Here is a 24,355-nt window from a genome sequence, read left to right on the forward strand (position 1 = left end):
TTCATCTTCTAAGCATGGTCGTATTGATGTGAACAATCTTCCTTCAAACCTTGGGCTACAAAAAAATATTTCATTTTATCATCCTAATGATCGAGATGAAATAAGAAGATATTATTTACAAAAAAAACCATGTCAACCTTATGAACACGATTTTCCTCAAACAAAAATTGGTGGACTTATGCGTCGATTTAATCCTAAATGGTCTAAAGAGTATGAAAGTTGGTTGGAATATAATATTGAAAAGGATGCTGCATATTGTTTAAATTGTTACCTATTTAGACAAGATGTTGGTATGCAATCTGGAGGTGATAGTTTTGTGACAAAGGGATTCAATAGTTGGAATAAGAAAGAAAAGTTAGACCAACATATTGGAGGTGTTAATAGTGCCCATAACCAAGCTCTTCAGGATGGTGAAAATATAATGAAGCAAAAAATCAACACATTCAAAGTGTTTTTGTTAAGCAGTCAAATCAAGATAAAATTATATATCGGACTCAATTAAATGCAATAGTTGATTGCATAAGATTTCTTTTGCATCGGGGGTTAGCTTTTCGTGGTCATGATGAATCTGATGATTCAAGTGATAAAGGAAATTTTCTTGAGCTTCTACAATTTTTGGCAAATCATAATGATGTTATTAATGACGTATTGCAAAAAACTCCAAAAAATAGCAAGGTAACCCATCCTGATATTCAAAAAGACATTGTGAATGCAGTTGCATATAAAACTACCAATGCCATCATCGAAGATCTTGGCAGTAAGTTCTTTTCAATTTTAGTTGATGAGTCCTATGATATCTCAATAAAAGAACAAATGGTCGTTGTTTTGCGCTATGTGGACAAAAAAGGAATTGTTACAGAGCGATTTCTTGGTATCGCACATGTAGCAGATACCTCTGCCTTGTCTCTAAAAGCTGCAATTGAATTTTTATTCTGTAAATATTCATTAAGTTTATCAAGACTACGTGGGCAAGGTTATGATGAGGTCAGTAACATGCAAGGTGAATTCAATGGTCTTAAAACTTTAATTCTGAAGGAGAATAAATCAACATTTTATGTCCATTACTTTGCTCATCAACTTCAGTTGACTCTTGTAGCTATTGCTAACAAGCATATTGATATTGCTGAATTTTTTAGCTTGGTTAGTAAAATAGTAACTATTGTTGGAGCTTCTTGTAAAAGATGAGAATTTTTACGAAATGCACAACTTGCCAAAATCATAGAAGCATTAAACTTGGGTGAACTTGAAAGTGGGCAAGGTTTGAACCAAGAGACAAATCTTAAACGTGCTGGTGATACACGTTGGGGATCACATTATAGGACAATCCTCAACTTGATTTTGATGTTCTCTTCCACAATTGATGTACTTGAGATGATTGAAAAGGATAGCCTACTCTCTGAGTAAAGAGTTGAAGCTCGATCTATTTTAAGATTAATTCTATCTTTTGAATTTTCCTTTGCTTTACACTTGGTGAAAAATATTTTGGGGATCACAAATGAGTTGTCAATAGCATTGCAAAAGAAAAATCAAGATATTGTAAATGCTATGACACTTGTGAGTGTCTAAGCAACGATTGCAGATGATGAGAGATGATGAGTGGGAAGCTCTATTGACTGAAGTATCCACATTTTGTAGCAAGCATGATATTCCTATCTTGAACATGGAAGAAATATTTGTAGTTGGTGTGAGGCCACGACGCAACACCCCACAAATTACAAATTTACATCACTATTGTGTTGATCTATTCTTTAAAGTCATAGATCTGCAACTTCAAGAGTTTAATAATCTTTTTTCAGAGGTGACTATTGAGTTGCTACTTTGTATGGCTTGCTTGAATCCAAGTGATTCGTTTTCGGCTTTTGATATACAAAAATTGACCCATCTTGCAAAGTTCTATCCATCTGATTTTTCTGAGACAGATGTATTGGTACTTGATAATCAACTTCAGACTTACATTGTTGATATGCTCTCCAATAACGAGTTTTTAGAGCTTAAAGGAATTGAGGACCTTGCTAGAAAGATGGTGGAGACAAATAAGGATGCCATATATCCATTGGTATATTTGCTTGTGAAGTTAGTTTTGACCTTGCTTAAAGAAATTTTTCAGCAATGAAATATATCAAGAATGAATTGCGCAATCAAATGGGGGATCAGTGGTTGAATGATTGTTTGACTGTGTACATTGAAAAAGATATAATTCATAGGATTGATAATGAATCTATCATGCAACGATTTCAAAATATGAAACCTCGTAGAAGACAATTGTAGAATTTTATGTTTTTTTTTTTTTGTGATATTGATATATTTAAGTCTCTTTTGTTTTAGATTTTATATAATTTATGTTTCTTATTGACCCCCTAGAAAAAATTCCTAGAGCCGCCCCTGGTATAACATCACCATTTTTTGTGAAAAAGATTACCTTCAACATTTAAATAGCTCAAATGACTAAAACTACGTGTTAATAGTTTTATAAATTATCACATAGTAAATTGGATGAGATTTTGATAAATTAATTTAGAGCAAAACTGTGTTTGATTTACTTTCATAAGCAATATCCATTTGCACGTACTTTTTCACTTGGAAATGATAAACTATCACATAGTAAATTGGATGATATTTTGCTAAACTAATTTAGAACAAAACTATGTCTGATTTACTTTCATAAGCAATATCCATTTGCATGTACACTTGGAAATGGCATTCTATTTTTACTAAAACTACAAAGCAGGGTATATATATAATATTTTTAATAATTCAATAGTTGAAGTGGAGTTCAAACCCTAGATGTCTTTGCTAAAAACATTATGCGGTGAAAACCAATATTGCTACATAACTTCATAACTTGTGACCTAAATTTAGGTGTAGGTAATTAATTAATTAAATGCACTTTCGTTGTATTATCTTAAATACGCCGTCAAATTAAAGAGATTGACGGCAAACGCATGGCAGAGACATCTAGAGCCCCACCCACAAACTAATGATAAAAGCCTTATGCCACACATCCAAGAGAGCTGAGAACCATACCAAATACTAATGGCGACATCACTGTGTTTACGCCATATCCTTATTAAGGGTTTATTTGGGATCCACTTATTTTACCGAAACTAAAATTTTTTACTGAAAGTACGGTAAATAAAGGTAAAAGCTAGCTGAATTAGTACACTATGACTTATGAATAGTACTAAAAAGTGCAGTGGAACTCATGAATAGTACTACCTCCATCCCACTTTGTTTGTCATGTTTGAAAAGTCAAATTTTTTAAAGGAACATCATTTATTATCTTGTCTGCCTTATAAAAATATATTATTTTTCAAAACTGCCCTTAAATAAATTTATCAAAAAATAGTTTTAAAAATAAAATAGGGGTACAATAGGAGCATTAGTAAATTAATGACTTTTATTTTTAGAAACAAGACAATATTTTGGGACATCCCAAAATGGAATAGAGGACAAACAAACTGGGACGGAAGGAGTAGTAAAAATAAACTGAATTAAAATAAGCTGGCTTCTTAATTTTTACCAAACATACACTAAGCAATAATAATTAATTAATTAAAAGGCGAAACATTACAAAAACCTTTGAAACGACTAGCCTCATCACACGCGCTTCACGCATGCGATGAGGCTTTTTTTCAAGTGGTCTTATTTGTAGAAAAAAAAACTGTATTTTTTTATTTTATATATATATATATACTTTTTATTTTGAAAATCTAATTTATACTTTTTTTAGGTAATGTTTTAGTGGGAGTTAGAGTTGCATTTTTACCAAATTGTTATTTAATTTTGTCTCTACTTAAACATAGGGGTGTAGGGGTATTTTTGAACTAAAAAAATTAGAAATCCAAACAAAGGAAGCCTCTTAAAGCGCGTGTGATGAGGCTTTTTTTTTTAAGTGGTCTTGTTGTAAAAAAAAAAACTTTATTTTTTTATTTTATATATATATATATAATTTTTATTTTGAAAATCTAATTTATAAGTGAATAAATTAATTTAAAATTTAATAGAAGAGAGAAGAGCGGTTCTATTTTTAAGGCAATGTTTTAGTGGAAGTTAGAGTTGCATTTTTACCGAATTGTTATTTAATTTTGTCTCTACTTAAACATAAGGATATAAGGGTATTCTTGAACTAAAAAATTAGAAGAAAACCCCTTAAAAAATAATAGCATAGACGAGGGACATCTAGACTAATTCAAACCATACACAGTAAGAAGATATAACCGAGCCTGTGGCATTATTCAAGCCACATCATATGTCTATATCTCTTTCGTAGGCCAAGTGCATTTACCCAGCGGCTGCTTCTTCAAAGAATAGGCCACTTGAAGACGTGGCAAGTCTAGCTTGGCAAGTTGAGTTTGACAACCTAAGCTTGGCAAGTCTAGCTTAGACTATATACTTATATTAATTAGTGGAAGTCATCAAGTTAGACTTGCCAAGCTTAGCTTTTCAAACTCAGTTCGTATGGCTTATTTACCTAAGGACAGAATTCGAGGACGAGGACAACTTGATCACTGGGATGAATAGGAAGGATGTATCATGTATAATACGAAGCCCCTAACATTCAAAATCACCATTTTCTATGGTCACAACCATGAGTACAACTGCTTGGGCTGAGAAAAAAGTTGTTCGATATATACATATGAAAAAAGTTGCTCCATTGGTCATAGGCATTTTGGATTAAGTGTGTCTCTATATGTTATATTAACTACTCAATGAGTCTCTCCAATATGTTATCTTCTCAATAAATGGTATCAGAGTTTGGTTGATTTAGTTGGTGGTTTCTTGTGTGAATTAAAATGGATGAATTTGCTTTGATTAAAATGGAGTGATGCCAAGAGAAAAGAAGACTACTTCATTAAAGTGGAGCTATCTCAAGAGGGGTCAGAAGACTACTTGAAGGAATTTGAGTCAAAGTGGAGATCGTTGGGAAATTGCATCAAATTCCAATTTTAACTTGGAAAGCTAAGTTGATTTTCTAGTTGGAGAAAGAAATATTAATTTGGTTATTTTTAGGTTCTTTTAGTGTGGAAGTCTAGCTTGGCAAGTTGAGTTTGACAACCTAAGCTTGGCAAGTCTAGCTTAGACTATATACTTATATTAATTAGTGGAAGTCATCAAGTTAGACTTGCCAAGCTTAGCTTTTCAAACTCAGTTCGTATGGCTTATTTACCTAAGGACAGAATTCGAGGAGGTGGACAACTTGATCGCTGAGATGAAAAAGAAGGATGTATCATGTATAATACGAAGCCCCTAACATTCAAAATCACCATTTTCTATGGTCACAACCATGAGTACAACTGCTTGGGCTGAGAAAAAAGTTGTTCAATATACATATATGAGTGAAGTTTCATATTAAATAATAATAATAAGTGGTTAATATAACATAATTGAGCTCATATCCATTGGCCATAGGCATTTTGGATTAAGTGTGTCTCTATATGTTATATTAACTACTCAATGAGTCTCCCCAATGTGTTATCTCCCCAATAAATGGTATCAGAGTTTGGTTGATTTAGTTGGTGGTTTCTTGTGTGAATTAAAATGGATGAATTTGCTTTGATTAAAATGGAGTGATGCCAAGAGAAAAGAAGACTACTTCATTAAGGCGGAGCTATCTCAATAGGGAAAGAAGACTACTTGAAGGAATTTGAGTCAAAGTGGAGATCGTTGGGAAATTGCATCAAATTCCAATTTTAACTTGGAAAGCTAAGTTGATTTTCTAGTTGGAGAAAGAAATATTAATTTGGTTATTTTTAAGTTCTTTTAGTGTGGAAGAAATTTTATAAATAGAAAATACTACAAAAGAATTTGATAGTTTTGGCCCAATGGACCTCCCTATGGGGACAAGGAGAATAAAGCGTGAAACCAGGAGAGAAAAAAATGGATTTTTTCTTGGAAGGTAGCTTAATGAGAGAGACAATAAGGTTTAGATTTTGCTAACAACTTTTTTGTAAAGTGCACAAATCAAGGAGAATATGTGAGACTTTGACAAATAGCCTAACCCTGAGTCAAGTTGAGTATTAAAAGTTTTAGATTGCTCATTTAATTTAATTTCAAATGTAAATCGAGCTTCTTTTTTTTTTTTTTTTTTGAAAGTGCTGCAAATTTCATTCATTGGAATTGAATAGAGTCAACATACAATGCCTCCAAGGCTGGTGGTGGAAAGTCCTCCAACCAGTATACATCTTCAGCTATAATTTTCGCATACCGTGCTAAAGAGTGAGCTACACCATTAGCATCCCTTCCCACTAGTTTTATTTCTACCCACTGTAACCCAGCAATCAAGCACTGTATATCAGCAAAAATATAACCCAGCCGAGATAAATTTTTATCCTTGGACCTTAATAAATTCAGCACCTGTGCATTGTCTCCTTCAATCACCAAATTCAGAAAATCCGATGTCAATGGCAAATTCTAGAGCTCTGCGACATGCAAGAACTTCAGCTTCCAAACTATCTTGTACCTGAGGACCCTTGGCAGACATAGCCCCCATTACTTCACCCTTTTCATTGCAAATAATAGCACCTATACCAGAGCACTTCATGTCCGAGAAAATGGCTGCATCAAAGTTAAGTTTAAACCTCAAATTTGGCGGTGGGCACCATCTGCTCTCTGTGCTGGTTCTGCTGATTACATTTAGTTGTTCTTGAGCTTGCTGAATTCTGCTAGAAGGTCAGTTGCTCTTTTGTTCAGTTGGGTTGGTGGCTGAAGCTTCCCTCCATGTAAAATCCTATTCCGTTGGTTCCAAATGAGCCAGGCTTGGACTAAAAATAGCTCAAATTCTTCTTTTGACAGCCGGTCATGCAACTCCTCAAATAATTGCATTGAGTCCAATTGACCCCCCACATATTTTTGGAACTTCACTAAGCTGCTTGCCCAAACATCCCTCGCCACCCCACACTCCCATAAAACATGAACCCCTGTTCCGAAGCACTCCTGCACAGCTCACATTTATCATCCACCATAATTTGTCTATGGACTAAATTTTCTCGGGTTGGAAGAATATTTTGACACACCCTCCATCCAAAGACTTTGATCTTATTAGGCACCCTGAGCTTCCATAACATTGCCCAGATTTTATGGCCACTATGCCCTCTTGAACTTTCTGTCCAATCTTCCCGCCTAAGTACTTGAATTGCCACATAATACCCTAATTTCACAGAATATGTTCCCCTGGCTGTGTGAAGCCACATCACCGAGTCTACTACTTGTCTTCTACTCAGAGGTATTCTCAAAATTGCCTCTGCATCTTCCTTATGAAACTTTGACATGATGAGTTCTCTATCCCAACACCTTAAATCAGGATCTATATGATCAGACACTCTCCATTCCCATTCTTACTCAACAGGGTGGACAAGAATTTTATTTGTGGGGTGAAATGGGATCCACCTATCCGTCATAACCCTTATGGATGATCCATCTCCCACCCTCCAACAGCATCCCTTTTTTAAAACAGGTTGGGCAGCCATTATACTCTTCTAGATAAATGAGCTATTCAGTGAATCAACTGCTTCCAAGAAAGTGCATCGTGGGAAATAACGTGCTTTGAGACACTTGAACAATAAACAATCTTGATTCTGCAGTAATCTCCATCCTTATTTGGCTAGCATGGTGAGATTGAAGGCCTTCAAGTCTCGGAAACCCATACCTCCAACTTTCTTAGCTTGAGTTAAGATACTCCACTTATGCCAATGGATTTTCCTCTCCCTCTCCACTTGACCCCACCAAAAATTCGCACACATTGCGTTGAGGTCATCACAAAGCTTTGTTGGTAATTTGAATACGCCCATTGTGTATGTGGGGATAGATTGTGCCACAGCTTTAATCAACACCTCTTTCCTGGCTTTGGACAACAGCTTTCCTTTCCAATCCTGCATCTTTTTCCACACTCTATCTTTAAGATAGGCAAAAGTTTGGTACTTTTCCCTTCCAACCATTGTCGGTAGCCCCAAATAATTTTCAAACTTTGCCACTTCCTTCACAGCCAGCTTTTCCTTTATCCAATCTCGCATCCCTACTGGAGTGTTGTTGTTGAAAAATACTGAGGACTTCTCTATATTAATACTCTGACCGAAAGCATCAGCATATGTTAGAAGAAGTTCCTTTATCACCTGGACTTCCTTTTGAGAAGCTTTGCAGAACAATAATGAGTCATCAGTGAAAAGCAAATGGGATATCATTGGCACCCTTATGCAAATAGCCACACCATGAATCCTCCCCTCCAACTCCACTTTTGCTAATAAGGATGAGAATCGTTCTACACACAAGAGAAACAAATAAGGTGATAGAAAATCTCCTTGACGGAGTACTCTAGAGGGAGTAATATTTCGAAGGGTTTGCCATTAATAAGAATAGAAATGGATGGTGAAGAAACACAAGCCATCACCAACTTGATCCACTGTCCAAGAAAGCCCAATTTAGTCATAATGCCACGAAGGAAATCCCATTCTATAAAACCCATACCCGACCCTATTATTTGTCAGACCGGGTAAAATCCGATCCATTAGGGTTGGGCCGGATCAGGTACCCACGAATCAGGCTTAAATTGCCATCCCTAATTGCCATTACCAATTGACTTGTTCTTCTCGGTTATGGCTCTTGTAGCTTTATGTGTCAAGCATTTGCACTGTGCTCAAAAAGATTACGAAGACGATGATGAAAGTAATGACTCATTTATGCCTAAGAAGTCGTTACCCTTGAAGTCACCATCCCAGAAGTTCATGAAATCAATTAGCAACAAGGCAAATCAATTGATAACAAACTCGCCAAAGTCACTATTGTTGTCACCCAAGAAAATCGTGATAAGTATTAGTAACAAGGCAAATGCATTCATGTACAAGAAAAAAGGTGGTGTACATGATTTTAGAGATGATGAAGGTGAATGTGAAGGTGGGTTGTGGTAGAAATCAATCTTGATGAGCGATAAATGCCAGCCACCGACGTTTTTAGGAGTCATTCATTATGATAGTTTTGGGAATATGCTTTCTGAGCCACCACCAAGGTCACCTAGGACCAGTCCCTTTCAAACTGTGTTTATGCTGAAGATTAAAAATGGATACTAGTGGGAGTGGCACTTACATATATACATATTGAACACCATTACTTTCTTGTACAAATTGCAATGGCAGTGGATATTGAATTTATCTTTTATCATGCTAAATTATATTGAACTTGGTCCTTCTTTGTTATGAATTTTTATGATTTTGGGATAGAAGGAAACATTCTTCTATTAATTCTTCTTCATTTTCTTTTCCTTGCTCTTCACAATATTTAGAGGGAATAAGCACGTCTTGGCTGTGATTAATTTGCTAATTAAACAATTTTGGGCCACATGGTGCTTGAAGCAAAAATCTATTTCTATTATGCTAGGTACAACTTTAGCTAATATATAACAAGCAATGGAATATTGCTCGAATTGGTTAATAGGTTTGACATATTTCCAAGATGCTCATGATTAAAAAAATAATAATAAGAATTTACAGTCTGTTTTTCATTTTTGTTTATCCTTATACAATAGTGTGGTGCCTTCCACTAATTAATATAAGTATATAGTCCAAGCTAGACTTGCCAAGCTTAGGTTTTCAAACTCAACTTGAGCTTGTTCGTATGAGTTAATTACCTAAGGACAGAATTCAAAGAGGAGGACAACTTGATCACTGTCTCACTCGGTGGATGAATGGGAAGGATGTATAATAAGAAGCCCCTAACATTCAAAATCACCATTTTCTTTGGTCACAACCAAGAGTGCCACTACTTGGGCTGAGAAAAAAGTTGTTAGATATATACATGTGAATGAAATTCCATATTAAATAATGATAAGAAGAATAAGTGGTTATTATACTATAATTGAGCTCATATCCATTGGCTTTAGGCATTTTTGGTTAAGTGTGTCTCTATATGTTATATTGACTACTCAATGAGTCTCCCTAATGTGTTATCTCTCTAATAGGTGGTATTAGACTTTGTTTGATTTAGTTGGTGGTTTCTTGTGTGAATTAAAATGGATGAATTTGCTTTGATTAAAGTGGAGTGATGCCAAGAGGAAAGAAGACTACTTCATTAAGGTGGAGCTATCTCAAGAGGGAAAGAAGACTACTTGATGGAATTTGAGTCAAAGCAGAGATTGTTGGGAAATTGCATCAAATTCCAATTTTGACTTGGAAAGCTAAGTTGATTTTCTAGTAGGAGAAAGAAATATTAGTTTTGGTTATTTTTGGGTTTTCTTGGTGTGGAAGAAATTTTATAAATAGAAAATACTACAAAAAAATTTGATAGTTTTGGACCAATGGTCCTCCCTACGGAGACAAGGAAAATAAAGTGTGAAACCAGGAGAGAAAAAAATGGATTTTTTCTTGGGAGGCAGCTTAATGAAAGAGATAATAAAGTTTAGGTTTTGCTGACAACTTTTTTGTAAAGCACACAAATCAAGGAGAATTTGTGAGGCTTAGGCAAATGGCCCGATCTTGAGTCAAGTTAAGTATTAAAAGTTTTAGATTGTTTATTTAATCTAATTTCAAATATAAGTCAAGTTTGAGCTCATCATCAAACTAAATTACATGTTTAAGGTTAGTTCATCTTTTTGTCAAACAATCTCAAGCTTGTTCATAGGAGACTTAATTAACTTATTCTTTTTTCTTATTTGTAAACATTAAAACTAAAATATTTCATCCCTTCACAATTCTATACTAATAATTAATAATGAATTTTAGTTAAAATTATCTCATTTGATTTAATTAGATAGAATGATTTTCTTTCATGAAGTTATAATAATAGAAAATATTAAAGATACTTTAAATTTTACTGCACAATATTTTCAAACTCATTAGACAATACACGTGTTTGATAGATTTTAAAATAATAATAAATTAATATATAAAATAATTTTTTGTGATTAGTGACACATCAATTTATAAAAATTACCTAGTAAAATTTATAGTACCCTTAGCATCACTCAATAAAAATTAGATTTACCACCATTTTACTGATGAAAATTATATTATTATCAATAAATTAGTAATATGATATTTATGAACTCATTCTTGGGCTTGACATAGCAAAAAAGAGAAACCTACATAGGAGGCCCATGGGCCGAAGAGAAAGTTGGTTAGTTTTTCTAACATAAAAGAAGTGCAAGAAGTACCACTCAACGGTACCCCTTTGTTGTTTTTTCCGAAAATAGATTTAGTGATTCACAACGTTGTTTTTTGTTGCAAGCCAACAACCCCCATGTTCCCCCAACTCAAAAAACATAACTAAAATAAAATTCCTGTCTTTTTTTCATTCTCACCCACATACACACAGAACTGAACACTTCAAGTTCTTTCCAAAAATGGCTTCTTCTCTCGCTTCTCCTCTCCTTCTTGCAAACCCTATTTACCATTTTAGTAGAAGAGCTTTTGCAGTGTCAGCTTTAGCAGAGGATGGTAGTAGTAGTAGTAGTGCTAATTCTTCTCAGCAATCAACCAAGTTGGTCACTTTTTTGGGCAAAGGTGGATCCGGCAAGACCACCTCAGCTGTATTCGCCGCTCAGGTAACATACTACATACAATATTTAGTGTTTGTTATTTTTGGGTTTTGCTGGGAGTTTATGTTTAGTCTTAATTTTGTGGGTTATTGAGTTAATTTTCACTGCTTTACTTTTGATATATAATTTGATTGTGAGAATTCCAATTATGGGTGCTTTATTTATAGGGGGACATTTCTAATTCATTCTGGTTAAAAAATGTGAGAACTTTCGCAAGGATAAAATTTAAGTATAATTTCTTAGGTGCTTTATTTTTCAATTTCCGAGTTAAATTTTTAACCATATGGCTGTATTGGCCAATAAACCATATAATTGAATTTAATTGTCCTTTGGGGAGGATTACGCATTTTGTTCTACATTGCTCAATGTTGTCACATGGCTGAATTTAATGTTGGGGAGATATTTAAAGTCAAAATGATGAATATTATATCTAAAGTCATGGAGCAAATCAAGCTTCTAAAGATTTTGTATTTTGACCATATATTTCAATCAAATTAGTAAAAAACTTAACTTTCTTCATGGAGGGTAATAGTGAGCAATAAGAACTCTTCCTTAAATCATTTATGTTCTTTAGCTAAGCTGGAAGTTCCTTTATCTGCTTTTGATGTAATTTCTTTTAAAAGGTTATGTCAGTCTTCCAATTAAAGTTACATCCAGTAACAAACTTTTTTCTTTCCTCTAGAGATTATGATAGGAGTTTAGAACTTAAGATTTTGTTTTTCTACAAATTGTTTAGTAACTTACACTAACACCCTATATGTTTCTCAGCATTATGCACTGGCAGGGCTTAGTACATGCTTGGTGATACATTCACAAGACCCCACTGCTGATTATCTTTTAAACTGTAAGATTGGAACTTCTCCTGTCATATGCAACAACAACCTTTCAGCTGTTAGGTTGGAAACCTCTAAAGTGTGTCTTTTCACCTCCTATCCTTCTTTGACAACTTTTGCTTTGAGCGGTTTACTCAATATGAATTATTTTTTATAATAACAGCTGATTCTTGAGCCGCTCAATCGAGTAAAGCAAGCAGATGCCCATCTTAATATGACCCAAGGAGTTCTTGAAGGGGTGTGTACATACTATCACTTGCTGATATTCTTGTGCAATCTAATTTAAAGAAAGATATAGTTGCCCTTGAATGTTTCAGAGAACTTTATTATGGACCATTCCTTATATCATGGTAGATTGTGGGAGAAGAGCTGGGAGTGCTTCCTGGAATGGATTCTATTGCTTCAGCATACACACTTGAGAGGCTTGTAGGATTCTTAAGTAATGTGGATCAAAGAAACAACAAAAAAGATAAATTTGACATAATAATATATGATGGTATCAGCAATGAGGAGATCTTACGGATGATAGGTGCAAGCAGTAAAGCAAGGTTAGCAAACCTCTCTCTCTCTCTCTCTCTCTCATGATGATGTTTACGCAAGAACATGATGGCACAGATTGTACTTAAAATATCTCCGGAACTTGGCTGAAAAAACTGATCTTGGGAGAGTGGCTGGTCCTTCACTCATTAGACTTGTAGATGAAGCCATGAACATACATGGCAGCTGGTCCCTTCTGAACGGGAAAATGAGTGCAGAAATATGGGACACTTTGGAACAAATGTTGGAGGTAAACATGATTCTTATTTGATAGACCACAGTTAGAGATAACCCCAATGAGATTCTGCATTGCTTATATGCCGTGCAGAGAGGATCATCTGCCTTCTTGCAACCACATAAATTTGGCTGCTTCCTGGTGATGGACCCAAACAATCCAATCTCTGTCAATTCTGCATTACGTTATTGGGGCTGTGCAATCCAAGCTGGTGCACAGGTGTCTGGTGCGTTTGGTATTGCTCCTCCACATTTGGATGAAGAGTCAGTGGAAAGAGTCAAGCAAAACTTTTTTCCCTTGCCTTTTGCTTTCATCCCACAAGTCCAAGTGGGTCTCCCTCTCAACTGGAATGAAATCATGCTCAACACAGTTAGTAAAGATGCGAAGAATCTTCTTTCTCTGCCAGCAAGCCACAACAGCAATATATCGTCAGTAAAATTTGATCCAGGCAACAAGTCCATAACTCTTTTCATGCCTGGTTTTGACAAGTCCGAGATCAAGTTATACCAAGTACGTCCATCTTCCCATTCTTCAAATCATTGACCACTTATTGTGCTACACTGCTACTTGTGCCTCTTCAGGTGTAGCATTCCAAGTGATATGGAATTAATTTTCTATTTTGCTATAGAGAAAAAAATTTATAGAAATGGGACCTTCAAGTTTCTTAGTCATCATAAAGCCAGTGGATAATTTGAACTTTTAATCTATAAACTAGAATCTCACTGTTGAATCCTAATGCTTTATTTCTCCTTTAAATATATTTAAATGTATTAAAGAGAGAGAAAATAAAATGATTAGAGAATATGCTTTTGAAACTGCTCCCCCTGAGCTTTGTATCAAGCAAATCAGAAGTATCACCAAGCAAATGAGCTCTGGCTCAGAACCCATTGTGTGTGTGTGACTTACCAATAAAATTTGAAATCAAAAGTTACACCAAAAGAGGGGATAAGAATTTGAATACAGCTGGTCTAGAAAGAGATTATAGAGGTACTACTAGTGCGAGTTTTGGCACTTGTTTTAGTGGATTTGTTAGAGGATTATCAGTGTTTAGATATAGTCATCTGCATTACGTTTTATTTTCTGTTAGTCCAGTTTGTTATGCTATTGTACTTCTTTGCAGAATTCTGATCAATATTATCATTATCTGACAATTGCAGTATAGGGGAGGATCTGAGTTACTGGTGGAAGCTGGGGACCAAAGACGTGTCATTCTTCTGCCTTCAGAGATTCAAGGAAAGGTGGGAGGTGCCAAGTTCATGAATAGAAATCTTGTTATCACAATGCGGTAGTGTAATTACATTGAGAAGATTTTTAATTTTTCTCTACTGATGTGTTTCTGTTTCTGAGAGGATGTCCCTGCCAAATGATCATAATTTTTGGTTTATTAGTTTTGAGCATTTGGCACTTGGAACAATTGATCAATGTTTTGATATCAATAAATATGCATTTCACATTGCAACCAGTTATGCACTTCACAAATATTTTTGGAACTCCAGTTTTACTTTGTGCAAATCAAGGAAGATACAGAATTATCTTTATTCCACCCAGCTGCCAGGAAAATTTAATGTTGACAATTAAATTGATGGCAACTAGAGGGTACTGTGAGTCTTGATTATGTAAAAATTTTCAGTCAGTGAAAGCGACAACCTATAATGCAAGCCTTAACTGACATATATATCACAACAGTGAGAGAAACTCCAAGTGTTGTTAATCCACTGTATAAGAGATAAGTTTGGAACTTCAAATAGGAAAAACTTCTCAACAAGGTTCAACTAGTTTCATTATTCTTCCCATATCTATAATCTATTGCATTTTCCCAAATGCACTCCTCGCAAGGACATGTCTCATGCTTCACCAGGGTCTTTGAGACCTATGCTTCATTCAACCTTGTGTACAAGGAGGGAAAAGCCATTGGATGGGTTATTCATCATGTCTGCAATTAATCCTCCCAACTGCTCAAGCTAGATCCCTCTTCAACAGTGTTTGGAAGCAACTGGCTATCCCAAGGGAACATTCCATGGTGTGTTTGGAGACTCTAATACACATTTATGCACGCATAGAAAGCTTAAAACCTGTATTTCTACTTTCCTAGAGGACAGAAATCCCTTTTTCAAACTGTGTTTGGCATACTGTTGACATTTTGAAAAGAAACTGTCTTGATGAATTTTATGTTAAGAGACCCCAATCTGGTCTTTTGCCACAAATAAAGTCTCATTTCCCCATCCAGATTAATTTATTTCCTTCCCAAGTGTGCGTATAAAACATTTTTTTCATCAATTAATGTACTGGATTTTGTACAAAAGATGTGAGGCACTAGAAGTTAGCCAAATTCATCTGATTAAAAAAACAATTGTACACTTCCACCACACCCCCCCCCCCCCCCCACCCCAATCAAAAGGCATGAACCACAATCAGTCTAAAAGACATAACCAGCACGTATTCAAGTGATCAAGTGTATAGGGGGCTAGGTTTAGAAACCAATGGCCATTGTGATGACAAAGTAAATGCTTCATGCTCTTGTTATTTGGCTTCCAAGCTGAACTTTTTCCATTAATTGATTCATTTGCTTGAAGTTTCATTGTTTCTAGTGTGTTTTTGATACCCAGAGTTAAGCATATAGAAGCTCAGAGCATTTATAAATTACTTTACATGATTTCTTCTGCTTCTTCCTCTTTTTCCCCCTATTTAGTGTCTTGAATTAGACTGGTCATTGTACAATATCTAAGATGATCTATATTTTCTTCAACATGGAGTCAGGTGAAATATACAACAAAAAAAATAAAAATAAAAAGGAAAAAATTCAAACGAAAAATATCCTCATGTTTCCAGCTTATTGTCTTCTCCCATTTGTGAATGGATACGGCTCCTGAGTTCTTCAAAAGCCTTCATGCTCTCTGCATCAAAGCCTCCAGCAAACTGGAAAAAGGTCCAAGTCAATATTACAATCACACCTTTAAGGATTCAAATTGCTTAGGAAGCACCAGTGTAGAGAAACCAAAAAAAAAAAAAAGTTTTATGCTCGAAGACTTGGCAAGTATTTAATTTATCAATAAAAACTTGCTGCAATATTCACAACTGTAGAGATTCAAACCCACCCTTGCAATTTTTCACAATTTAGCTACCATATTTTAACTCAAATGTAAATCAATTAGTTAGATGGTCCTCTTCTTTAGACCTTAGATCAGTCCATTTTGTAATCAGCATAAGCTAGTAAAGAATATGGGCTACCTGATGAACACGGAAAGCAAAACGCACGCCTTGCAGAACCAAAAACTCTCTGTTTGGCTCTTTCTCTGGTCCACTCAGTGCATCAAGTTCTGATGCTACACGTTTCATGTACTTCCTTGCCAATTGTACAGATGAGAGCTTTATCTGCAATGAAGAAAATGCTATATCACTTACCGCAGCATAACACATGAAAGCAGCTACAGACACATAAACACACCTTTTCCAGTAGTAAGTAAAATATGTTATATCTACACTAAATCATTTAGTGCAGCAAATACTTTATTAGATCCTAAATGGGTCCATCAACGTCGCTATATAATTTGGCATAACAAATGAAAGCTGATCAAATTGCATTATATCGTCATCACAGGGTCATTGGCAAACTATTTCCAATTAGTCATAACATCTTGTGCCCTGAACATTACTAGTTCCATAATCCAAATAACACCGAGCAAAATTAAATAAATCAAGCAACATTTTAGAACCAACTCCACAATCAACTAAAATAGAACCTTTTCCTTCAGTTTAAAGCATACCTTGCCAACGACCCCTGAATCCAACAACCAATCAACTGGAATTCCAAACTCCCTGTATCGTGAAACAGCCATGTCCCTTGTACGTAAGAGAGCATACACACTCTGTTCCACTCTGCCAAAATACATGAGAATAGAGAAGAATTAAAAATCATGGATTAACTTCACATAATTGGATATTAGCTAGGCAAGGTACAAAAGAAAATAAATGATCTCCTAACAGGTTATTACTTTACTGGAAGATGTTGGGGCAAAGTACAACCCTTCAAAGAAATGAAAGGATGATTGAAGATTCTCACATACAAGGAAGATGGCATTTTAAAATATTTGAAATCATATGTGCTGCAATGTAGCCATAATCCTAATGCTCTATTTTATCAAAGGAACGTTAATGGAAAGAAAAGTCGTACTTCTCTAGCAATGAGTACATCTTCTTCAGAGCATTTTCACATGGAAGCTTGGGATCATCAACAAAAGAGGAGACTCGTTTCTCTAATTTCATCAGGTCTTGGTATTCGAAAGCCGCCTCTCTCAATGCATCCGCTTTCCCCTCAGGCCAATCAAAGTGCTTGAGAACTGCCCGTTCATCAACCTTATTACAGGTAGAAAAAGGAAAAAAATAATTATTAACAGATCTCCAAGAATATTTCTAGTAGGTTCAGAAATGAGTATGTAGATTGTTCACCAAGTCTAATTTAAATACATGGTCCCACATCCAAGGATAGCTTGCTTAATAGGAATTCCAAAATAAGAAGAGAGCTGGTCTTGGAAATCAATGTTTCAAAGGACTCAAAGCTATGGCAGCATATATATCCTTGTGTGTGTGTGTGTGTGTGTGTGTATTTATATATACTTGTACGTAACTGGGGTCTCTTTCTAATCTAGAATTCTAAGTATCTGTGACATATGAAGATAATAATTCTAACTTTGGTCTCTTTCCAAAAAAAAAAAAAAGTAGAGTAATTTTAAACAATGAGAAACTTAATAGCGTACCAAGAATGAAAGTTCCTCATCTAGCCAGTTTACAAAAGCCACCAAATCTTCTATGTCGGAGAAGGAAGCTGCTCGAACTTCAGTTGCTAATGACATGACAAAATCACCTTGAGTTTCCACATCAGCTTTCACCTGGATCCAGTGCATAATTTTAACTCTTTGTTAAAATTTTATAACAAATATCATACTTTATGCTCAATATAAGAGGATAAATATATATAAAGGGAAAATTTAACATACAGCTAAGAGGAATGATGATTTATTTGCAATCTCCCCAATCATGTTACTTCTAGCATCTGATGCATTAGATGTTGGAGAAATTAATGATGAAGTATCCTTCTTTGCCTCCCGTTTCATCAATGTCTGATAAAATTCAACCAGTTCAGGAGCCCGGTGAACTTTATCTCCACTTCCTCCCCCTCTAGGTAGGCTTCCTGGTGGAGGAGGTGGCCGAGGTGGTCCACCAGGTGGTGGCGGTGGAGGTGGGGCACCAGGTGGAGGTGGAGCAGTTGGTATTTCACCTGAAGGATTTGAATTTGTATTGGCAGAAGAACCTCCAGATCGTTTAGGAGGTGGCCGAAGCACCCTAGGAGGCCTTTTCTCAATGTCAGCAAGTTTCATCTTGCTTATTATTTGAGAATCAGTCTTACCATCATTAGATTGGTCAATTGAATCACCAGAGACAGCAGCCTTTTCCTTTATTTGAGAAAGTTTTGGTGGCAAAGTTAGAGGTCTCTCTCTTTCAACCTTGGCTGAAGATTCATATGATTTGTCACCAAACTTCTCTGCTCTTGCTTGGCCAGCCCTTTCTTTAATTTGCTTCTCCCTCTCTAAGGCCAACTTATGCCGATCTTTATACGCAGGATATTTCTCATCTAAGACTCCTTCAATTGATTTAGACATCAATTGGAATGATGAAGCAACATTATTCAGTGAGTCGCTAGATGGAACCCTTGTTCTAATATTTGGAAGAGTTGGAGTTTCAGGAGAGTTAGTAGGTTCCTGCTCCCCCTTGCCAAAGGTGGTGATGGCTATACTATCACCTGCATTCCTTAACATCAGGGCTTCCAATGGACCCCTTGGTCTCTGGTTCATGCTTGCACTGCTTGGAGAACCTCCAGAGAGAGATCTGGTTGGTGATGAAAGAGCACTTAAATCATCTTTGCTTTTGCTCCATTTCTTCAACTTTTGGATTAAGCTAGGTTTCTTACTGAGATTGCTATATCTACTGGTGGAACTATCCATAGAAGCATTGTCAAAATCTTCACTTCCAGGGGAGGATGGGTGGGAAAAGTTGCTTTCGATATCTGTGTCCCCTTGTCCGCGTTCTGATCCTGCATACTCTAACATCATCTGTTTAGCCTTCTCTTGGGATTTGGGGCTCAGACTCTTGTTGAGATCACGAGCTGATATCTTTCCTGCAGGTGCTTGATAGTTCCGGAGCTCATACCTTAAGCATGCATTGACCCAGCGAAGGTACACTAGCTCTTCAACTTCACTGAATCTATTCATCTGAAGTCCTTCCACTTGTTTCGACAGGTCCTCATTTGCATGCCTAAGATTATTGACCTCTGCCCTTGCATTGGCAACCATATCGCTCTGCAATGCGAGGCAAAGCACAGAAAGAATCATTTCAACCCATCACATGTACCCTCACAGATTAAAACAGGCTTGATTTATGATTTTAAAGAGCCTATGTACTTTAACCAAGTCGTTATATAAAGTCATCCTTCAATTATCTATCAAAACTTCTTCCTAATCAGTTGGCTCCTTGTTGAGAAGCTTGAATAAGGTCGTCATAGAGAAGAAAAGGAAATATATATAAAAAAATTTTAAAAAAAAAGATGATGCAATGTTGTTCTGTCACCAAGTTACAAGCCAAGTGGATATGATGTGTGTCACTGCATTACCTAATTATCTCAATAATTAATATTTAAATTCTTAAGTTACTATCTTCACTGATATCTTGTTTGACAAGTTACATGTTTAAATTAGTATGGGAAAAAGATGTAGTCAACAGTTAAACTTTAAGATGCTGTAGATGATGAAAGTCGACTTCTTTAATCAACAGATAATATACTAATATCCTTATTACTTCATAGCTACTTTATATCCCTTCGACTGACTATTATGCATCTATTGATTTCATACTTAGAGAGAACCATGTCAGTATCTTATTTGTCCAGTATAAGAATCACAAAAGCAGAAGCCAAATAAGAAAAATGAAAGAAAAGCAGATGTGCACATAACAGCAGGATAAAAGCTTGCTATAGAGCATTGTGATTCCAACCTCTGTCATATTGGAGAGGGCTGCTATTCTAGCTTCAGCAGCATCAAGTTTTACAGTCAACTCCCGCTTTTCATGTTGAAGTTCTTTGTTTTTCCTCTTAAGCTCCACAACTTCAAACTCTAACTCCTTTGCAGCTTTCAGCTTCTTTTCAATTTCAACATCTTTCTTTACAGCTTCTTCCTCTTTTGCCTGCAAACCAAAAACTTGTTGCTTGAGCAACAACAACTGGCCTTTTGTCTGGTTAGCATCAAGCTGAATCTGCCTTTGCAGTTCCTTGATCTTGTTCCTTGCCATCTCAAGCTCCTTCTTTGCTGAAACTCCATGTGCAATCTCTTCCTGAAGCTTTTTCCTCTCAGCTTGCAAAGAGTTAATGGTGATATTGAGCATGTCAATCTCTACAGTCTTGATCTTGAGTTGCCTTTGTAACCCGAGAATATCTGATTCCTGCTCTTTCAATCCATAGTACTCAAGCAATTCACCTTCCAGCTTCACTTCCCTCTCCTCTAATTCCTTTACTAGTTTCTGCAACCGTTCCAATTCACTTGCATTATTTGCCATCGCAATTTCATATGTTTTGTCTTTCTCTGCCTTATCAATCTTGTTACCAGGTACTGGAAACTCAATCTCCCCAGATAAAAGATCTTCGAATTCAGGCAAGATCTCCTCATCATCAAAATCAGGTGGACTGACATAAGTTCTATTAAATATACTACTAATTAATTTAACCTCTTCTTCCTCCTCTTCCTCCTTCCCCTGTAACAGTTACCAAAAAAAAAAAAACTTTCTTAGCTTAAAGAAAATTACAGAAAACAACAAATCAAACTTGCAAGTCAGATTTGCACGGCCATAAAAGAGATGGAAAATTTAATCGAAGTTTGAATATGTACTTACGTCCTTCTCTTTGAATCTATCATTAGAATATTTATCTTGCTCTTTGTCTCCCCCCTCAAACTGATGTTCAAAGCTTGCCTCTCCATTTTCTGAGTTTCAGTATTACCCAAAAATGAAAGTCTTAACAGAATGAAGTTTACAAGAAAAAGGAAGACAAAAATGTAGTCTCCAACCAAAGATTAGCCATCGTAATACATTAAGAACAGTTTTATCAACTAAAAATATGGATTAAATTAAGGGATCAACTTTCTTCTTCATAAGCATTGAGATTGGAAAAAATGAGTGACACATACAGGAACACGCACGCATGCGCGCACGTGCACACACACACACACACATATGACTCATAGAATATAGAAACGAGTACCTGAAGGCTTGACTGCTAAGGTCGATGACCTCGAGCTTTTGATATTGAGCTGCTTAACTGCATAGGCTGCAATTGAAGCAGCAACCAGGAGGCCTAACCTGATTACCATGGAGATACAATTGACAGGAAAATCTTAACCTTCAACTCATCCATACAAAGAACACAATTCCATGACACCCCACCACCATTTCTTCCCAATCCCATCATTGATGAATATCAACTCATCAGGCCACTTGATATGCAACAACTGCAACCCGGAATCTGTAATGGGCAAGACTGCTTAACAACACAAGTGTGCAATTCTAAACAAAACCCCTATTAAAAACTTGCATTTATACACAAACTCAAAAAGCCATATCCAACTATAAACATTCCCACACCAGCTTTATCATCTTATCAGCTTTATGGACCTTTCAAGAGTTAAATTTCTTGCATTCACAAAGTTCCTGATAAGTAGAATTCCACCACAACTCTCTTGCTAAGGACTACAGCAACCACCAATACATATTGGCCAATAAATAGTGGCCAAGTCAGAATTTTGTGACTAACATGTTGCCACAGTTGTCAAGTGGTATTTAGACAGTTAAAAAGAAGCCAAAAAGACAAGCAAATGTAAATTTGAACAAAAACAAGTACCCCTCAGTGTGTGTCTTTCTTGTTTTAAGGTATATCTATATGGCTGCTACATGCAGTGAAAAAGAGGCTGAGAAAATTGTCTTTGTCCCTTATGCCACACAATATTTCTGATGGCTCTTTTCCAGCTAATGGTTAGGTGCTGTTGCAATTAAATTTCTCACTTAATATAATCAAGCTTAGGTAGATAATAATAACTTTTTTTTTTATAATAACTCAATGAGTTATTATTTGCTCAATGCGATAATAATTCATTAAACATACATCTACCATTCATAATTCATAGCCATATAAATAATCTGAAGCCAAATAGGCTTTGATTAAAGGGTTTTAAACAACTAATTATTATGATCTTATGGGCCCCCTTTATAGATTACGTGCATGCCTGCATTTCTAGCCAATCAAACAAATACCTTTTCAGGACACTTCTGTTTTTACTTTTTATTGCAGTGGACCCACAAAGAAAATCTTTCATCCAAGGGTTTCAGTTTGTCTGATTAGTAGTGATAAAATTAACAAATAACAATCCTAAAGGAAAATTTTCAGATAGTGGGTCCAACTAAAAGTGACTCCTGCACTGTGGTGGGACATGCTTTCCTTCATTTGGCTTTCCACAAAATGAAGATGAAACAAAACATGGTTAACTAAACTTTTAGGTGATGGACACAAAAACCCACATGTTATCCTTTTTGGCTTTTCTCCATCCCTTGGTTTTTTTTTTTTTTTTTGTGTGTGTATATTAGATGAAGTAAGTGTATTTATCTTTGGCTTCCTTCAGTACAATCCCAATCAATTATTCAATTAATAATTTCCATTAAATTCTAACAAAATGCACAGAGATAATATTCTCTGCGCTAGCCACTATTGGTGCAGAAGAAAATAGATGTGGCTGAGACTATGGATATGATTGGCCTATATGTTTTCAAAGTCCAACAAAATGTGGTACCACAAAAGAGTAGTCCATCAAAATGAACCACAATGAAGAAGCAAAGAGGTGGAGGTGGACATGTGGACTCCATCCACTATTCCATCATTTAATCCAAGTAGTTTGGCCTAGGAAATTGGTGGTGTGGACTTGTCCAAGTGTTGCTATTTTCAAACAAAAAAAAATGCAATACTAATATATAGTATTGAGGATAAAAAAGAAAAAAAAAAAAAATCGTTTTCTGGGTCATTTTTTTATGGACTCCACCGTCCCTCAGTAGCAGCCAAAGCATTATCTAAAACCCCAGTGACTCTGGGGGCTCTTGTAATCCTCACCTCAAATTATCTAGCCCAAAATCACACGCAGCTGGCTTCAAGTATATGAAATAAACGACAAAACTTAACTACATTTTCTTATGTACTGTACATTCAATCATGCGGCTAAATTGTCTGTTTTTGCAATTTAGTCACATAATTGAGTATAATTGTCTGTTTTTTGCAATGCAGCCAGCCACATGATTGAACTTAGTTGGAAACATAAAATACAAACACTTAAGGTTGTACCTAATTTTGGTCCTAAAACAAAGAAATAAATAATAAAGCTATATTAAATGTTTCTTCTTCTTTTTTCTTTTGACATACATTCTTTGTTTTGGCTGAGCAACTAGGAAAGAAAAAAAACACAAAGTATATAAAATAAAAAAATAAAATGTGGAGCATAGTAAAGCTTACAGAGTGGAGACCAGAAAAGAGGCAGGACTGAGTCATGGGATAGTAGAGGAGATGGGCAAACCAGACAAGAAGATAAGAGTTGAAAAGTCCCTGAGGACTGAGCCTAACGAGGGGTTTTACTTTTTGGGTTTAAGGGTCAAAGCCTGGGCGGGAATTAATAAGTTTGCTGACTTTCTTCTTTTTCTTTTTGCGTCTATTCAAAGCACAGGTTTCTCACTGGAACATCCTAAATTAACCGCCGTCCGTTTATCGTTTCAAAAAGTCTATTTTACCTTTTCTTTAAAAAAAAAAAAAGTATATATATATATATATATATATATATATATATGTATATATACACACACACCATTGCACTTATGCATATTTTTTTTTTTTTAAAAGTCAAGTAATAAAGTATGTTGGTGTGCAGAAAAAAAAATCGATAAATTATGATTGGTCATTATAAATTAGTCCAAGTGCATCAAAAGCCATATCTTATGAAAATAATGTTACCAATATCACCTCCTTACTAGAAAGGAAAAAAAAATTAAAAAAAAAGTGTGTCCCTAAGGGTTGAACACTTGAACCCAATTGTGCGTTTATTAATATGGTTTACTGTTTGATTTAGAAATCCAACATTATATTTGTGGAAATTCTAT

At 35.6% G+C, this 24,355-nt stretch overlaps 3 protein-coding genes across 3 annotated transcripts; 2 read left to right on the forward strand and 1 right to left on the reverse strand.

Annotated features, from left to right (window-relative positions):
- The first annotated feature begins 178 nt into the window (after positions 1-178).
- On the forward strand, positions 179-2,113 carry LOC142606583 (uncharacterized). Its single transcript, XM_075777894.1, has 3 exons — positions 179-410; positions 548-1,140; positions 1,580-2,113. Exons 1-3 carry the CDS (start codon positions 179-181, stop codon positions 2,111-2,113), a joined length of 1,359 nt encoding a protein of 452 aa, XP_075634009.1.
- Positions 2,114-11,171: 9,058 nt separating this feature from the next.
- Positions 11,172-14,616, forward strand: LOC142607430 (ATPase GET3D, chloroplastic-like). Its single transcript, XM_075778925.1, has 7 exons — positions 11,172-11,527; positions 12,290-12,433; positions 12,518-12,592; positions 12,709-12,902; positions 12,970-13,141; positions 13,220-13,636; positions 14,284-14,616. The coding sequence occupies exons 1-7, from the start codon at positions 11,327-11,329 to the stop codon at positions 14,413-14,415; spliced, it is 1,335 nt and encodes a 444-aa protein (XP_075635040.1). The 5' UTR covers positions 11,172-11,326; the 3' UTR covers positions 14,416-14,616.
- A 1,118-nt stretch (positions 14,617-15,734) lies between these two features.
- LOC142606979 (protein CHUP1, chloroplastic) lies at positions 15,735-22,074 on the reverse strand. Its single transcript, XM_075778366.1, has 9 exons — positions 21,429-22,074; positions 21,062-21,150; positions 20,171-20,923; positions 18,121-19,479; positions 17,881-18,012; positions 17,298-17,479; positions 16,891-17,002; positions 16,355-16,498; positions 15,735-16,042 (listed from the first exon to the last, which is right to left on the reverse strand). The coding sequence occupies exons 1-9, from the start codon at positions 21,535-21,537 to the stop codon at positions 15,944-15,946; spliced, it is 2,979 nt and encodes a 992-aa protein (XP_075634481.1). The 5' UTR covers positions 21,538-22,074; the 3' UTR covers positions 15,735-15,943.
- Between the last annotated feature and the right edge of the window lie 2,281 nt (positions 22,075-24,355).

Source organism: Castanea sativa, chromosome 8, assembly GCF_040712315.1.
Source record: "Castanea sativa cultivar Marrone di Chiusa Pesio chromosome 8, ASM4071231v1".
Lineage (NCBI taxonomy): Eukaryota > Viridiplantae > Streptophyta > Magnoliopsida > Fagales > Fagaceae > Castanea > Castanea sativa.

What these genes read in the sequence shown, in the direction of transcription:
- LOC142606583 (XM_075777894.1), top strand. Translation starts at nt 179, where the DNA reads ATGCGTCGATTTAATCCTAAATGGTCTAAAGAGTATGAAAGTTGGTTG. An exon ending in TAACCAAGCTCTTCAGGATG is followed by an intron (nt 411 to 547) that starts GTGAAAATATAA and finishes ATCGGGGGTTAG; the next exon opens with CTTTTCGTGGTCATGATGAA. An exon ending in TTGCTGAATTTTTTAGCTTG is followed by an intron (nt 1,141 to 1,579) that starts GTTAGTAAAATA and finishes CAACGATTGCAG; the next exon opens with ATGATGAGAGATGATGAGTG.
- LOC142606979 (XM_075778366.1), bottom strand. Translation starts at nt 21,537, where the DNA reads ATGGTAATCAGGTTAGGCCTCCTGGTTGCTGCTTCAATTGCAGCCTAT. An exon ending in ATAGATTCAAAGAGAAGGAC is followed by an intron (nt 20,924 to 21,061) that starts GTAAGTACATAT and finishes TAACTGTTACAG; the next exon opens with GGGAAGGAGGAAGAGGAGGA. An exon ending in ATTCAGGGGTCGTTGGCAAG is followed by an intron (nt 16,499 to 16,890) that starts GTATGCTTTAAA and finishes TCTTCATTGCAG; the next exon opens with ATAAAGCTCTCATCTGTACA.
- LOC142607430 (XM_075778925.1), top strand. Translation starts at nt 11,327, where the DNA reads ATGGCTTCTTCTCTCGCTTCTCCTCTCCTTCTTGCAAACCCTATTTAC. An exon ending in CAGCTGTATTCGCCGCTCAG is followed by an intron (nt 11,528 to 12,289) that starts GTAACATACTAC and finishes TATGTTTCTCAG; the next exon opens with CATTATGCACTGGCAGGGCT. An exon ending in CCCAAGGAGTTCTTGAAGGG is followed by an intron (nt 12,593 to 12,708) that starts GTGTGTACATAC and finishes ATATCATGGTAG; the next exon opens with ATTGTGGGAGAAGAGCTGGG.